This window comes from Lathyrus oleraceus, chromosome 4 (genome assembly GCF_024323335.1).
Source record: "Lathyrus oleraceus cultivar Zhongwan6 chromosome 4, CAAS_Psat_ZW6_1.0, whole genome shotgun sequence".
NCBI lineage: Eukaryota > Viridiplantae > Streptophyta > Magnoliopsida > Fabales > Fabaceae > Lathyrus > Lathyrus oleraceus.
Window position 1 is genome coordinate 87,590,452 of NC_066582.1, and position 17,482 is coordinate 87,607,933.

Here is a 17,482-nt window from a genome sequence, read left to right on the forward strand (position 1 = left end):
ATGAAAGGAATGATGAGAGCTTTGAAGGGTGAGGGGATGGGATTCTATGTGCAAACTGTGCAAATGGTTGCAGCAGAAAGGTATGCTGAGTTAACAGAGTGGGATGAGACTTTGGGGAATTTTGAGGAAGTGTTTCATTTACCTAAATGTCTACCACCCAGGAGAGAACATGATCATGCTATTTTGCTTAAACCTAATGCTGCCATTCCAAACTTGAGGCCTTATAGGTACCCTTTCTATCAAAAAAATGAAATAGAAAAAATTGTAGGAGAAATGCTCCAGGCTGGTATCATAAGGCACAATACCAGTCCTTTTTCAAGCCCAGTGCTGTTAGTAAAGAAAAAAGATTGAGGGTGGAGATTTTGCACAGATTACAGAGCTCTAAACAAGGTGACCATACCTAATAAATTCCCCATTCCCATCATTGAGGAATTATTAGATGAATTGGGTGGAGCAGTCATTTTTTCCAAACTGGATTTGAAATCTGGTTATCACCAGATTAGGATGAAGGATGAAGACATAGCCAAGACAACATTCAGAACACATGAGGGGCACTATGAGTATCTTGTCATGCCTTTTGGCTTGACAAATGCTCCCTCCACTTTCCAATCCCTCATGAATGAAGTTCTCAGGCCATTCCTAAGGAAATTTTGCTTGGTTTTTTTGATGACATCCTCATATATAGTAGGAGTAAGGAAGCACACAGAGAGCATTTAACTGTAATATTGCAAGTCCTGAAGGATAACCAACTATTTGCTAACAAGAAGAAATGTTCTTTTGGTCAAGAAGAGGTGGAGTATCTAGGGCATTTAATATCTGCCAAAGGAGTAGCAGCAGACCCCAGAAAGATAGAAGATATGATTAAGTGGCTTGTTCCAAAAAATATAAAAGGATTAAGAGGCTTCTTAGGTCTAACTGGCTACTATAGGAAGTTTGTAAGGAATTATGGAAAAATAGCCTGGCCCCTTACTCAGTTGTTGAAGAAAGACAGTTTCCTGTGGAGTACAGAGGCACAAGTGGCTTTTGATGAACTGAAGATAGCCATGACCACCCTCCCTGTTTTGATTATGCCAGATTTTGAAAAAGAGTTTGTAGTGGAAACTGATGCTTCTGGCAAAGGCATTGGAGCAGTGTTAATGCAGGAGGGCAGACCTGTGTCATATATGAGTCAAACTCTAGCAGCTAAAGCCCAACAAAAGTCAGTTTATGAAAGAGAGCTCATGGCAATGGTCACAGCTATTCAGAAATGGAGACCCTATTTATTAGGCAAGCATTTCAAGGTGCATACAGACCAGAAAAGCTAAAAGTTTATAACAGAGCAGAGGGTGATGGGGGAAGACCAGCAGAAGTGGCTATCTAAATTGATAGGATATGATTTTGAGGTTAAGTATAAGCCTGGAAAGGAAAATAGTGCAGCAGATTCCCTTTCCAGGCAGATGCAGTATTCTCACATAACTACTGTCCAAAGTGAAGCTTGGAATGGATTAGAAGAGGAGGTACAACAGGATGAGAAGCTAAAAGGGATAGTGCAGGCCTTATTAGCAGATCCTCTTAGTCAGAAGGGGTTTCAACTTAAGGGAGGAAGGTTGTATTATGAAGGAAGAATAGTGGTGCCTAAAGGATCCCCTCGAATTAGTTGGATTCTGAATGAATTCCATGATACAGCAGTAGGAGGGCATTCTGGTTATCTCAGGACTTACAAAAGGATTAGTAGTGTGGTATATTGGGAGGGTATGAGAAAGAGAATTCAAGAGTATGTGCAGGCGTGTGAAGTGTGTCAAAGGAATAAGTATCAAACATTGACACCTGGAGGATTACTACAACCTTTACCTATTCCCACACAAGTATGGAGTGATATTTCTATGGATTTCATAGGGGGTTTACCTAAAGTGCAAGGAGTAGACACTGTTATGGTGGTGGTAGATAGACTTTCTAAGTATGCTCATTTTTTTCCAATTAACCATCCTTATACAGCCAAGAGTGTTGCTGAAGTTTTCCTTCAAGAAGTGGTTAGATTGCATGGATTCCCTAGTTCCATAGTTTCTGACAGAGACAAAGTGTTTCTTAGCCATTTCTGGATTGAGCTATTTAAGCTGGCAGGGACTAAGTTGAAATATAGCAGTGCCTACCATCCTCAATCTGATGGCCAAACAGAGGTAGTGTCATACGGTGAACTGACTTTAATGTGTTTTTTTTAATCGCAATGTCGCGGTTAGCAAGAGTCGCCACCGACTTTTCTTTTATCCAATAAGGAAAGGTGGAAAAGAACAGGAAAGACCTTAACTTAGATTCTTAGGTTCGGGAGGTACATTATACAAAGGGAAGGTGTTAGCACCCTTTGTATCCATGGTTATCCATGGGCTCTTAATTGCTCAATCATTTATGTTTTTCTAGTTTGAAAAAGTGGTTGGGAAATGTGTAGGAAATGTTTTGAAAAGGAGAATTTAACTTTGTAATGATTCTTGAATGAATGTATACAAAGTGGTTATCTCGTTTAGTTTTGAAAATAGTTTAGAAAAATATAACTCGGCAATGATTCTAGTGCGAATGTATGCCAAGTGGTGATTTTCTAATGGAGGTTTTGAAAGGTGTAAGGTGTGAAAAGTAGTTTTAAATTGTGAATAAGCAATTAAGAGTTATACCTATCCGAGGTCTTTCCGGGCATTTCCTATCCTTATGAGGGTAAAACTGTCCTTACTATTGAGAAGTAAGCAGTTTTATCCTTTGGATGTGGCAGGGTCATCGAAGGGTCATCGATTGGTCATTGAAGGCAACAGTTGTGAGGATACCTTAGCAATCGAAGGGACGATCATCATTTAACCGTAGGCTACACCGAAGGGTCATCGAGGGACAAAGGCAACATTCGAGGGACTATGATGATTTAACCGAAGGGTCTTGGCTAAGTATATCCCCACATTCGCGGGACATGACCGTAATACCGTAATCGTGGGGTAACAAAGAGAGGTCCAAGATCACTTATTTAAAGGCAATGTGTTGTAATTACTTAGATTAACCGTAATCAATTAGGTAATTAGGTCCATATTAAAATCAATACATTAAGATCAATTAAGCCATTAGGGTGAATCTTCACCATGAAATGAATACATTAAAATCAATTGGGTAATTCAGGGTGAATCTCCATAAGGATCTCCCACACATAAAGTCGGATACCTAGCCGGCCGTTTCCTCGGGAATATGTAAACCTTTGCACAATTCAACACACGGGTTAGAGCATCAAAGTAAAGTACAATTGAAAATTGCACTACAACACAACAGTCATAATCTCAGGCCAAACGATGCAGAATTATAATAAGTCTTGGTTAGATAGACATAAGGCATAATAGAAAAGAAACAAAGCAGCCCCTGTCCCGTTCGCCTCTGCTTCGCCTAGCGAAGGCTCAGCGAATGCTCGCTACAGGCTCGCTTAGCGATGTGCTAGCGAGCGGCCACGGGTTTGGATTTTGACAGCAGCATGACCTCCGAAAACCTGAACTTGTATGGCACTTGATTACAGGAATAACATGGACAAACATTCATGATATTCAAGCATATTTAAATTCGCATGTGAAATCAAATTACATATTCGAAACTTCAATCATGATGCTTTATGTATATAGAGATTGCCGATTAAAAGCATAAAACAATAGTGATGCGCAAACCTGCTTGCAACTAAGCTGCTATGTTGAAGAGACTGATCGCTTTTGGTATCGGATGGAGTTGGGCGGCGGTAGCTTCGGAGCGGAGGGGCGGCCTTCAGGGTTTCTTCACTCAGAACTCTCTAAAGTAGCCTCCAGGGTTTCTGTGCCAGGGTTTCCGTCCGTCTTCCTCTTGTTTTTTCCCGTCCTGGTCCTCCGTTTTCATGACTGAAACTTGGCTATTTATAGTGATTGTGATGACCTAATGGGCTTAGAATGAAGCCCAGAAATTCTGCTATTCGCAAGCTTCGCTAGGCGAAGGAGTTGCTCGCCTAGCGAGCCAGCTAATTTGGGCTTTTACTGGATCTGATGCTTCGCTGGGGCGAGCGTCATAACGAGGGATTCGCTAGGCGAAGGAATTGCTCGCCTAGCGAGCAGGCCAGTTTGGGCCATTTTCTGGATTGGGCCTATTGTGAGCTGGGCTTTCATCCCTTGAAGACTAGTGCCTTGCAGAATAAGTCGGAGTATCTTGAAAAATGTTTTATAATATCAACGGGCAAATTTTGGGGTATGACAGCTGCCCCTGTTCAATATTCTTGAACCGAGAGAGTAGAATGGTATGTGCACCATTCGTGGGTTGGAGGTGGAAGATTATTGAACACTAAAATGCCCCAAAAATTTGCGCTTGTCAACCAGGTGCTAATCTTGATGGAGATGGGCTTAAAGATGCCATTCAGGGAATTTGATGATGAGAGCTTCAGAGTGCGTCGTACATTAGACGATATCTGAAGACATGGATGTCGTACCGGGTCATACGCTAGCCCGTATAGCGAGTTATCCATTATGCTGTCGACTTCGTTGGGGAGTAAGAGTGTGTTATACGCTGCTGGGGATAAGGGATCAAAATGGATCATACGCTAGACCGCATCTGAATACCAGAGTGAGTTGTTCATTGGGCGGATGACTTTGCTGAGGATGAAAAATCAGAATGGATCGTACGCTAGATCGTCTCTGAGTTGCAGAACGAAAACCTCCATTAAGCGGGTGATTTCACTGGGGATAGAAGATCAGACCGGATCGTATGCTAGATCGTATTTGAGTTGAAGATCCAAATGGGTCTTATGCTAGACCGTATTGGAGTTGCAGGATGAGTCGTCCGTTAGGCTGTGTCTGATGATGAAAGGGGGTAGTCGTACGCTAGACTACACTTCAGAAATATACCGTACACTAGGTAGCATCTGAGGAGATGAAGGTCTAATGGGGTCGTACATTAAACCGCATCTGAGCAGAATGAGTCGTCCATTAGGCTGAATCTGATCATAAAAGGGGGTAGTCATATGCTAGACTACACTTCAGAAATATACCGTACACTAGGTAGCATCTGAGCAGATGAAGGTCTAACTGGGTCGTACATTAAACCGTATCTGAGCAGAATGAGCCGTCCATTAGGCTGAATCTGACGATGAAAGGGGGTAGTCATATGCTAGACTACACTTCAGAAATATACCGTACACTAGGTAGCATCTGAGCAGATGAAGGTCTAACTGGGTCGTACATTAAACCGTATCTGAGCAGAATGAGCCGTCCATTAGGCTGAATCTGATGATAAAAGGGGGTAGTCATATGCTAGACTACACTTCAGAAATATACCGTACACTAGGTAGCATCTGAGCAGATGAAGGTCTAACTGGATCGTACATTAAACCGTATCTGAGCAGAATGAGCCGTCCATTAGGCTGAATCTGACGATGAAAGGGGGTAGTCATATGCTAGACTACACTTCAGAAATGTACCGTACACTAGGTAGCATCTGAGGAGATGAAGGTCTAATTGGGTCGTACATTAAACCGCATCTGAGCAGAATGAGCCGTCCATTAGGCTGAATCTGCTTATAAAAGGGGTAGTCGTACACTAGACTACAATTCAGAAATGTACCTGTCACTAGGTAGCATCTGAGTAGATGAAGGTCTAACTGGGTCGTACATTAAACCGCATCTGAGCAGAATGAGCCGTCCATTAGGCTGAATCTGCTTATAAAAGGGGTAGTCGTACACTAGACTACAATTCAGAAATGTACCTGTCACTAGGTAGCATCTGAGTAGCAGAAGGTCTAACTGGGTCGTACATTAAACCGTATCTGTCACTATCTGAGGACTTGAAGGTCTAACTTGGTCGTACATTAGACTGTATTTGAGTGGTTGAAGGTCAGAATGGATCGTACGCTAGATCGTATCTGAGTTGTTGAAGGTCAGAATGGATCGTACGCTAGATCGTATCTGAGTTGAAGGAGTCATATGTTGGGCTGAATCAGAACGAACCGTACGTTAGGCTGAATCTGATAGTATTTGTGTATGCCGTATTTGCGATAAATGTCTGGGATGAGCTTATAGATGCCATCGTTAGGAGGATGTCAGAATGAATGTTGACATGGAGTATATCTGAAAGATGTAGTTGAATCCTGAATGTAATTGATAAAGCTGTCCGTCTGAATGGACCTTTGTTTTGACTGTATCAAGAGGATAATTAACCTGAAAAATAAAGTTAGCTTCATGCCATGTCATGATGCATGAGATGCAAATGTTGTATGCATGCGTGTGCTGTGAAATGATGTAATGAGTGAATTACGCGTCTGGAATAAATGAGAGCATTGTATACATGTATATGTTATGAAATGATGTAATGTATATGATGCGGAATGAAAATTGTATGTAGGTATGTGATGTGAAATGATGTAATGAATGCACTATGTGTCTGAAGCGTTCTTCCAGGGGACTCTACTGGGGAAATAAATCTCAGTCTTCTGGTCGGAGATATTTGTATTGATGATCCTTCCTTAGCTAGGGGTATTTGACTTTTATCTGATGGCAGAGATATTCAACAGAGCCTTGCTGGGGGTAGAAGAGATGACCAGTCTGTCTGGCGATGCCAACCTCTTCTGGGAAATAGCTGGTTTTTGTTGGGGAATGGATTTGTAACCGGACTTGTTGGAAAGCCTGGTTAGACCTTATCCTCAATCCTGAAGTCTTTTAGTAACTGCCATTGCTATTTTAGGCATGTATTTTGATAAACATTGATCATATTCAAATGCATATATCAATTCAAGTTAAATCAATGGACGTTTACGTAAACAAAACAGAGAAGGTAAAACAAAAGCATCTTTTTGGAAATGAAATTGTATTGATTTTGAAAGAGGGCCTGTAAACAGGCAATTTGTGTACAAGGAGACAGAAATCCTAGTAAGAGGAAATCGTCAAGAAAACAAAGAGAAAGCTATGCAGAAAAGGCCCTATTGATTTTAATTCCACTACTGTCATTATGTCTTCAAGCGTCTCATCTCCTGTTGTCGGATAGAAGTGATTGGCTTGTTCAGTCCTTGGAACTTGGTTGAAGCTGACTGAGAACGGGACATAGTCTTACGCTTTAATCCCTAATTTTTGCCTGGACCGCCTTTTCAGGTTTTCAGTCCACCGGGATACCCTTTTTTGCCCAAGCCGCCTTTTCAGGTTTTCGACTTGCCGGGTGTACGTCTTTATATGTTTATCCCTAATTTTTGCCCGAACCCTTTTGGTTCGCCGGGATGCCCTTACTTTTGCCTAGATACGTCGACCTAGCGGGTCTCTTTTATGCGTAGTATTTTTTTAACTATGTCAGCGTTCACAGGATGCGGGAAGTCTTCGCCATCCATTGTAGCAAGCATCATGGCTCCACCAGAGAATACCTTCTTAACTACAAATGGCCCTTCGTATGTGGGAGTCCATTTGCCTCTGGGATCCCCTTGTGGTATAACGATACGCTTGATCACCAAGTCGCCAATTTGATACACCCGCCTCTTGACCTTTTTGTTAAATGCCTGGGTCATGCGCTTCTGATATATCTGCCCATGACAAATAGCCGCGAGTCTTTTTTTTCATCAATCAAATTTATCTGATCGAGTCGAGTCTGAATCCATTCATCCTCATCTAAGCTTGTCTCTTTCATGATTCTTAGAGAGGGAATCTGAACTTCCACCGGTAAGACGGCTTCCATTCCGTAGACTAAAGAGAAAGGAGTTGCCCCTGTCGAAGTGCGTACTGAAGTGCGATAACCATGAAGAGCAAACGGTAACATCTCATGCCAGTCTTTGTACGTCACCGTCATCTTTTGTATGATCTTCTTGATATTCTAATTAGCAGCCTCCACGGTACCGTTCATCTTTGGCTGGTACGAAGAAGAGTTATGGTGTTTTATTTTGAACTGCGTGCAAAGTTCAGTAATCATCTTGTTGTTCAAATTAGTACCATTGTCAGTGATAACTCTTTCAGGAGACGGCAGGTTTCTCAAATAGATATTTGATAGAATCCATCTTAGAAGTCAATAAAGTGGTATGATTCAACATATACCGTCTTAGTCGGCGAGCAGCCCCAAGCCAAAGCACAGCAAGCTTTCTCGAGCTGTGAGTATCTTGTTTCACAGTCGGTACCTTTTGCTAAGGCAGTATATGGCATGCTCTTTTCGACCAAACTCGTCATGTTGCCCCAACACACACCTCATTGAATTTTCTAACACGGTCAAATACGTGCTAAGAGGTCTTTCTTCAACTGGTGGTATCAGAATTGGAGGTTCTTGGAGATACTTCTTGATTTTGTCATTCATCATTCCATACCATCTCTTGATTTTTCTTTTTTAGTAATTTGAAGATGGGTTTGCAGGTAGCAGTCAAGTGTGGAATGAATCGGGCAATGTAATTCGAGTGCCCCAAGAAACCTCTGACTTCTTTCTTGTCTATTTCAGTACTTAGATCTACAGTTTCAATTGACTCCTCATGCGGCTGTATAGTTTTTTCTTCTTGCAGCAACAGTCTGGCAAGTTCTCAGGTACTTCACAATCTTCCTCACCTCCATCCTCGGCTTGGTAGATCGGATTTTCAAAGTCATAATGAACAGTAGCAGAACTATTATCAACAGGATCCAGAGTGGATATGGATCGGCAAATTGTTACGTGAGTGTGTGCAAGAAACATAGCTTGTTTGAAAAATGACAGGAAAGATAAAGAGCGCAATATTTGAATGCAAAAAGTCCATTGATTTATTGAATATGAATATGCTTATGAAAATGACAAACCCTTAAAATTAGCTATTATGCCCCGGGTATAGACACAATGCTTTTGAAATACCAAAATAGCAATAACAATTACTCCCGACTAAAGGAAATCGGGATAGTGTCTTCAGCCTTCCAATTATTGAGTCTGTCACCAATTGTTGGGTAGACCCAGCTATCCAGGTCGCAATCGCTGTCAGCATCCTCTATAGCATTAAGAGTTTTGTCATGATTAGGCAGAAGAGCAGTGATGACCTTAGGAGTCTCAGGCGGATCCAATTCAAATTCTCCGGCGTCGATCATATCCTGAATTTTATTCTTCAACGACCAACAATCGTTCGTATTATGCCCGGGGCTATCGGAGTGATACGCACACCTGGCGTCGGGATTATAACTAGGAGAAGTAGTGTTGGGTTTTGCAGGAGGATCTCTGAGGGTAATTAAATTTGCTTTTAGCATACCCTGCAGTGCTTGTGCTAAAGTCATATTGATCTTCGTAAACTGCCTTCTTCCCGGGTTAATGTGCCTCACAAATTTCTTTTCTTTTTTCTTCTCGAGCAAGAGAGCCTTCAGTTCTTCCTGCCCCTTGGATAAGTTCAAGATCATCTCCTGGAGTTGAGCATTCTGAGCATGGAGAGCTTTGACAGTTTGTTCGAGGTCCATTTTTCTGTTTGGAGGAAAACCGTGAGAACACTGATCCCTTAGAATACCTGTTATGCGATGTTATGCTATGCAATGTATGAAATGTTTTCAATGTTCAAAGTCCTTGAAATGGTTAGTACAATGTCACGATGTCATGATGTTATGATGTTATGATGTTAAGTAAATAACAAGCACAAGCAAGTCACACAACCATCATTCCTAAGTTTTAAGGCTTGCATGAGTTCCATAGGTAAGTACCCTCCCCACTGAAGTTTGGTTGGTTCAACCTGTCCTAGAATAGTAACCGGGTTCTAGAAGGATCTCAGATCATCGACCTTTCTTTAAGTCCACTTCAGTGCAACGCCAAGTGGTTGACCAAAGCTTCCCTAAAGTCCAATCTCAAAGAGTGTAGTATCGAGTATCAACCAACCCCAGTCGGAACCGAAGTCAGTTATCTCACTACTTTCTAATGGCTAGGATGAGTCAATTAGGGTTCTAAAGGTCTGGTTAATGCTTTGATGACACCACGCGAATGCCAAATTTTTCCTCAAGTAAACATGAGGAACATCAGGACATCCAAAGTGTCACATTAACCGTAGCCATCATTTTAACCATTCCAGTATACGCCGGATAGTCGCGATGATCTATTGCTACTTACCTAAGGTACACTAGATCCGGGTGTAGGATCTTTCACTCAAAAATTCCCTTAAAAGAAGGAACAATTTGAAAACATAAATGATTTTTAAGGTGACCTCTCTTTATATCCCCAGCAGAGTCGCCAGTTCTGTCATACGGTGAACTGACTTTAATGTGTTTTTTTTAATCGCAATGTCGCGGTTAGCAAGAGTCGCCACCGACTTTTCTTTTATCCAATAAGGAAAGGTGGAAAAGAACAGGAAAGACCTTAACTTAGATTCTTAGGTTCGGGAGGTACATTATACAAAGGGAAGGTGTTAGCACCCTTTGTATCCATGGTTATCCATGGGCTCTTAATTGCTCAATCATTTATGTTTTTCTAGTTTGAAAAAGTGGTTGGGAAATGTGTAGGAAATGTTTTGAAAAGGAGAATTTAACTTTGTAATGATTCTTGAATGAATGTATACAAAGTGGTTATCTCGTTTAGTTTTGAAAATAGTTTAGAAAAATATAACTCGGCAATGATTCTAGTGCGAATGTATGCCAAGTGGTGATTTTCTAATGGAGGTTTTGAAAGGTGTAAGGTGTGAAAAGTAGTTTTAAATTGTGAATAAGCAATTAAGAGTTATACCTATCCGAGGTCTTTCCGGGCATTTCCTATCCTTATGAGGGTAAAACTGTCCTTACTATTGAGAAGTAAGCAGTTTTATCCTTTGGATGTGGCAGGGTCATCGAAGGGTCATCGATTGGTCATTGAAGGCAACAGTTGTGAGGATACCTTAGCATTCGAAGGGACGATCATCATTTAACCGTAGGCTACACCGAAGGGTCATCGAGGGACAAAGGCAACATTCGAGGGACTATGATGATTTAACCGAAGGGTCTTGGCTAAGTATATCCCCACATTCGCGGGACATGACCGTAATACCGTAATCGTAGGGTAACAAAGAGAGGTCCAAGATCACTTATTTAAAGGCAATGTGTTGTAATTACTTAGATAGCCGTAATCAATTAGGTAATTAGGTCCATATTAAAATCAATACATTAAGATCAATTAAGCCATTAGGGTGAATCTTCACCATGAAATGAATACATTAAAATCAATTGGGTAATTCAGGGTGAATCTCCATAAGGATCTCCCACACATAAAGTCGGATACCTAGCCGGCCGTTTCCTCGGAAATATGTAAACCTTTGCACAATTCAACACACGGGTTAGAGCATCAAAGTAAAGTACAATTGAAAATTGCACTACAACACAACAGTCATAATCTCAGTCCAAACGATGCAGAATTATAATAAGTCTTGGTTAGATAGACATAAGGCATAATAGAAAAGAAACAAAGCAGCCCCTGTCCCGTTCGCCTCTGCTTCGCCTAGCGAAGGCTCAGCGAATGCTCGCTATAGGCTCGCTTAGCGATGTGCTAGCGAGCGGCCACGGGTTTGGATTTTGACAGCAGCATGACCTCCGAAAACCTCAACTTGTATGGCACTTGATTACAGGAATAACATGGACAAACATTCATGATATTCAAGCATATTTAAATTCGCATGTGAAATCAAATTACATATTCGAAACTTCAATCATGATGCTTTATGTATATAGAGATTACCGATTAAAAGCATAAAACAATAGTGATGCGCAAACCTGCTTGCAACTAAGCTGCTATGTTGAAGAGACTGATCGCTTTTGGTATCGGATGGAGTTGGGCGGCGGTAGCTTCGGAGCGGAGGGGCGGCCTTCAGGGTTTCTTCACTCGGAACTCTCTAAAGTAGCCTCCAGGGTTTCTGTGCCAGGGTTTCCGTCCGTCTTCCTCTTGTTTTTTCCCGTCCTGGTCCTCCGTTTTCATGACTGAAACTTGGCTATTTATAGTGATTGTGATGACCTAATGGGCTCAGAATGAAGCCCAGAAATTCTGCTATTCGCAAGCTTCGCTAGGCGAAGGAGTTGCTCGCCTAGCGAGCCAGCTAGTTTGGGCTTTTACTGGATCTGATGCTTCGCTGGGGCGAGCATCATAACGAGGGATTCGCTAGGCGAAGGAATTGCTCGCCTAGCGAGCAGGCCAGTTTGGGCCATTTTCTGGATTGGGCCTATTGTGAGCTGTGCTTTCGTCCCTTGAAGACTAGTGCCTTGCAGAATAAGTCGAAGTATCTTGAAAAATGTTTTATAATATCAACGGGCAAATTTTGGGGTATGACAGGTAGTCAACAGGTGCTTGGAGACATATCTTAGGTGTGTTACAGGGCTCAAACCTAAGCAATGACCTAAGTGGTTAGCATGGGCAGAATATTGGTATAACACCAACTACCATGCCTCACTGAAGACCACTCCATTTGAGGCCCTATATGGAAGAGCACCTCCAGTGTTAATTAGAGGAGACACCCCTGGGTCTGCAGTTGATGAAATCAGTAAATTGACAATGGAAAGAAACTTGATGATCAAGGAACTGCAGGAGCAGTTACTCAAAGCACAGGATATGATGAGAAATCAAGCAAACAAGCACAGGAGGGAGGTGGTTTATGAAGTAGGAGATAAGGTTTTCTTAAAAATCCAGCCTTACAAAATGAAGAGTTTAGCTAAAAGGCTGAACCAGAAGCTGAGCCCTAGATTTTATGGACCTTATGAAATAGTTAAAAGGGTGGGAGAGGTGGCTTATCAGCTTAAGCTGCCTGATGATACTAGAGTATATCCAGTATTCCATGTTTCCTTGCTAAAAAAAGCTATTAGTGCCTCTGCAGAACCCCAACCTCTTCCAGATTGTATGAATGAGGATTGGTATTTAGAACCCGTGCCTGAGAAAGGAATGGATTACAGGAGGAATGATCAAGGGGATTGGGAGGTCTTGGTGAAATGGAAAGACCTTCCGGAATTTGAGAATTCTTGGGAGTTGGCTGAAAGGTTAAAAGAGGAATTTCCAGTTTTCTTCCTTGAGGTCAAGGAAGTTTTTGAAGGGAGGGGAATTGGTAGATATGGGAGGCAATATGTAAGGAAACGTAAGAAAGAGAAAGAGAGAGAATAGGACAAATTCTGTTAGCAGTAGCACATGGGTTGAGACAGCTGGCAGCAGCTGTATGGTAATAGGACCTAGGAATAATTCCATAAATGACGGGGTCCCAATCATTGGTGAGGGAGGAAAATATTCCACTGGATCTGAACCCTAGGAGAGAAAAGGCCTCTCAAAGTGCCTCTATCATCTTTCTTCTTTTTACGGCATTCTGCATTTTTCCTTGTACTGATTTTGCTAGATCCCATTTGAACTCTAGCCTATTTCTTTAATCAAATCAGTAATTTTATCAGTTTTCTTGTATTGTTTCTGAATCTCTCTTTTAGATACTGAATTGATTCTATCAATGATTAACTATGATTGGTTGGTAGTACATAAGAACTCTCACTATTGAAATGCAAATCATTATTTATAATTACATATGTGAAGAGTACAGGACGAAACTAGCTTAATGTTGATTAAGAATTTAAGATTAGCTGGATGCAAAAATGCATCCGAAACCACGATCCTAAGTTATGATGCGTTTGGAATTCATGCATTGGAGGGTCGGTTGAAGGAGTTCTTTCTTGCAGTTGCCAAGACAGTCTTGTCAGCTACTATGAAATATGCTGCTCCAGCCACTAGAAACAAACAGAATATGAGAGTAAGTATCCAACCAACAATGATTGTGAGGAGAATAATAGCTCAATGTTTTGACAGTAAGGATGAGTAAAGTAACCTGTTGAAATTATAAGAGCTTGTGCAGTGTGATTGAGGTTGGCTCTTGCCCAAGGTAGCATCCTAACACTAGCCAGCTGCATATCAAAAACCTCTTAGAATATTTCAAAATGTAAACTAATAATGAGATCTGTGTGAAAAAGAATGAAAGAAAATAGAAAAGGTGGAAGGAGGGAGGAGTTACAGTTGGAATGGCAGTGGCGATAGTAGCAACAACAGCAGCCTTAGCTCCAGCCATCACACCTTCTGTTTACACAACAAATGGAGAAACAAAAACATAAAAAACAAAGGAAACAAAAGATTATATTATAGATTGATAGTAACTAGTTGGTAAAGTATGCATTACGATGAGAACAGCGTTTGGCCATGGCCATCCTCTGATCTAGATAAGCCAAACTAGTTCTATCAATAGAAGAGTTAGCAGCAACATTTCTCTCTGCCATCTTCAAAGATTGAATTAAATTGAGTTGCACAAAAGCTGACAATGAAAGAAGTCTTTGTAAAGAGGTGAATATATAATTGGTGTCGTTTTGAATGAAGAGTGTATGAAGTTGGTTGCATATTTATAGTGAGTTGGTGAAAGAGTAGGTTGATTAACAAAAGTATTTTGATTTTGAAGCCAAGAAAGAGAAAGGAGTGGCACTATGGCTGGTGGAGTTTGATGGTTTCAGATGAAATCCACAGTCTGAGACAGTTGTTTTCACTTTGGTTTCTGTTATGATCAGTTGATTCTTTTGTTGTTTTCTTAATATAGTAAAATACTCTAACTTTTTTTAATGCACATGTTGTTTTTCCTGTGATCCTGTATCTTATTGTTTATTTATTTGATGCACTTTGGTAAGATAAAGAAAAGGTCCTTTAGAAATTTAGATACGGCAATGTGTATAGAAGAAGGGAGTGGTTTAGTGTAAAAGATGGCTAAAAACCATGGGTTTTTGGTTACCAACAACGCATTAGGTATCCCAAACAAAGAGAAAGGGAGCGTGAAGCGTGTGAGGCAGTATAATAAAACCATTGGATTAAGGGTGGGTGGGTTAGTTTTTCCTTTATTATTCTTATTTTTAAGGTGCATTGGATGTGTGTTGAGAGCATCTGATACATTTGGTTTGATTGCAACACGTACACATGTTTTTTTAACACTTACAATAGTGCATTCTACGAATCAGTGACTGACACGAGTTAATATTTGGTTATTCTTCTACTATTAGCGTTTTGCATTTGCCTCATATGTGCTCTCTTTTCCTCTTATAAATGCGATTTTGATTTTGAAGTTTAATTTGTACGTTTTAGCTCTCAAATTATCAAATAGACCATAAATACTATCACAAACCATCAAAAATCTGTCAAACTAGTGTCAAAGTGAAGACCAAATTATATAAAAATGCTACAAAACACTGCTAAATTCTTTTGCACCAAAGTTCACTCAAAAAGTTATATTATAAAATGTTAAAAACTAGCATCAAAATCTTATCAAATGGGCACTTAAATTGTTTTGAAATTCCACGTACATCTTATAGATTTATATGTGATCACAATGTTAGATAAATCGGTAAACTTGAATGGATTTAGGTCTGAATCGTGATTGATGTCACTTTCCTTAAAAGTATTTCAAATACTTTTTTTATTGTCTTAGAGTTGAATGCAAGAATACCCAGGATAATTCAACATTTTAATCGAATCTGCACAAAATTGATGAAGATTCGAATGCAGAGAAGTGTGTCTAGAATTTATGAGAAGAGGATGCACGATTTTGATGATGTTGATTTTCGAATAATGAACAATGTATTTATAGGACATGCATGTGTTGTTTCACAAGGTTGCAACTCTTGATGAAACAACACATTTTTAACATAAGTTTGCAATGGTTCGCCTATGGATACATTATGCACCATGAAAGCAACGACCAAAATCAGGAACAATAATTAAAATTAGTCTGTTGCATGCCGCCGCGAGTTGTCTGATTGCTCTGATGCTCAAGTGCCCCCAAGAAGCTGTCACTAGCACCTCTACGTCCACGTCCTCGGAGTCGACGACAAGAGGTTGTTTGTATGAGACATATGGCATAATGTTTGGGACCACCACATTTGTCCATGTGACACTTTATCCTCTTTAGCTCTTTTGTTGAGTTTAATATTTTTAAATCTTTATAAATGCTTTTAAAGTGAACACCACTTTCTATGTGGGACTATTGACAATGCATTTATTGTCATTAACTCAACTTCACTCTTCTTGTCATATTGAAACACTCTCATGAGAATTAATTATCCATAATTTCCAACATGTTCTAATGATGACAAGACCAATTTCAGAAAAGATAAATAAAGAATGTTAATACAGTTAAGTATCTTTCGATTTGAACTTAACCTTAGTATGGATAACACAAAGTCTAATCGGAATGTTAGATAACAATGCTTTGAACTGTTATCCCTTGTGATTATATCGGTATTACCTTACACACACTCTTTAATAGTTCTTCACTTGCATCTCTCTCCTAACACTATTTATGGCCATGTGTTTTTCCTGATTTCGTGAATTTTTCATGAGAGAAACTCCAACTTTCACTTTGAGACGACACCATCTCGAAATTCATATAGATGAACTTCATTTTGTATCTATTTCTTAAGATACATGTCCTCGAAAAAATAACTTCATTAAGAGTTTGAAAAACTCAACCCTCAATATGTAACAGTCAACATTGTCACAAGCTGTTGCACAATCATCCAACTCAAGGACTTGTTGTTACCTATTGAATCTTCGGTTAAGGTTTATTAACTTCAGATTGGGTTGCTACCGTTTTCGGGACCCTTATTTTCGGAGTTTTAATCCCATACCTCTCGAGATAGTCTTTACTAAGTCTCTGGCCAGTGGCTTAGTAAACGAATCAACTAAATTATAGCTTGTTTGTATATATGTCAGTGAAATGATTCCATTCTTAATTAGTTTTCTCACGAAAGAATGTCTAAGACCTATGTGCCTAGACTTTCCATTATATACTTCACTGAATGCTCTTGCTAGGGTGGCTTGGCTATCACAATGTATCAACACTTTCGAAACATTGTCTTTAGCCAACATAACTTTCAACAGAAGGTCCATTAACCATTCAACTTCTTGATCAGCGGAAGCAAGAGCCACAAACTTCAATTCCATGATCGAAAGAGTAATACATGTTTGTTTCTTCATTTTCCAAGAAATCACACCTCCATCCAATGTAAATATCCACCCTATTGTAGATTTATGATCTCTAGCACTCGATATCCAACTCACATCGGTATATCCTTCTAGTATGGCAGGAAACCTACCATAATGAAGGACGGAATTTTTTAGTTTTTAAAAGGTAAACGAAAATCCTAGTTATGGCCTTCAAATGTTCACCATTTGGGTTGCTAGCAAATCTACTCATCTTACTAACTGCAAATGCTATGCCAGGTCTGGTACATTAAATTAAATATATTAGACATCCAATTGCACTTGCATATTCCATTTGGGCCATAATTCTCCCATTTTTCTTTTGAAGTTTGACACTAGGATCAAATGAAGTGCTTACTTCCTTAAAGTGTAAGTGTTTGAACTTATCCAACATTTTCTCAATATAATGTGTTTGAGTAGTTCATAACCCCCACTATTTTGTTTGACTTTTATCCATAAAATAGTGTCAACTAATCCAAGATCTTTCATCTTGAACGTGAAAGTTAGAAATCTCTTTGTTTCTAAAATTCCATTCATCTGATTGCTAATGACCAACATATCATCAATATATAGACACAAAAATATTA

The 17,482-nt window shown here is 40.0% G+C and overlaps 1 protein-coding gene across 1 annotated transcript; it reads right to left on the reverse strand.

Moving 5' to 3' along the window:
* Window positions 1-13,382: 13,382 nt before the first annotated feature.
* Window positions 13,383-14,329, reverse strand: LOC127073588 (early nodulin-93). The gene is made up of 4 exons (XM_051014765.1): window positions 14,056-14,329; window positions 13,894-13,955; window positions 13,711-13,786; window positions 13,383-13,612 (listed from the first exon to the last, which is right to left on the reverse strand). The coding sequence occupies exons 1-4, from the start codon at window positions 14,150-14,152 to the stop codon at window positions 13,524-13,526; spliced, it is 324 nt and encodes a 107-aa protein (XP_050870722.1). The 5' UTR covers window positions 14,153-14,329; the 3' UTR covers window positions 13,383-13,523.
* Window positions 14,330-17,482: the final 3,153 nt, after the last annotated feature.

Excerpts from the sequence above, each read along its gene's own strand:
- LOC127073588 (XM_051014765.1), bottom strand. The coding sequence starts at position 14,152 with ATGGCAGAGAGAAATGTTGCTGCTAACTCTTCTATTGATAGAACTAGT. Across the intron at positions 13,956-14,055 it reads GGCCAAACGCTGTTCTCATC|AAGGTGTGATGGCTGGAGCT; the intron begins GTAATGCATACT and ends TTGTGTAAACAG. Across the intron at positions 13,613-13,710 it reads AGCTCTTATAATTTCAACAG|TGGCTGGAGCAGCATATTTC; the intron begins GTTACTTTACTC and ends GTTTGTTTCTAG.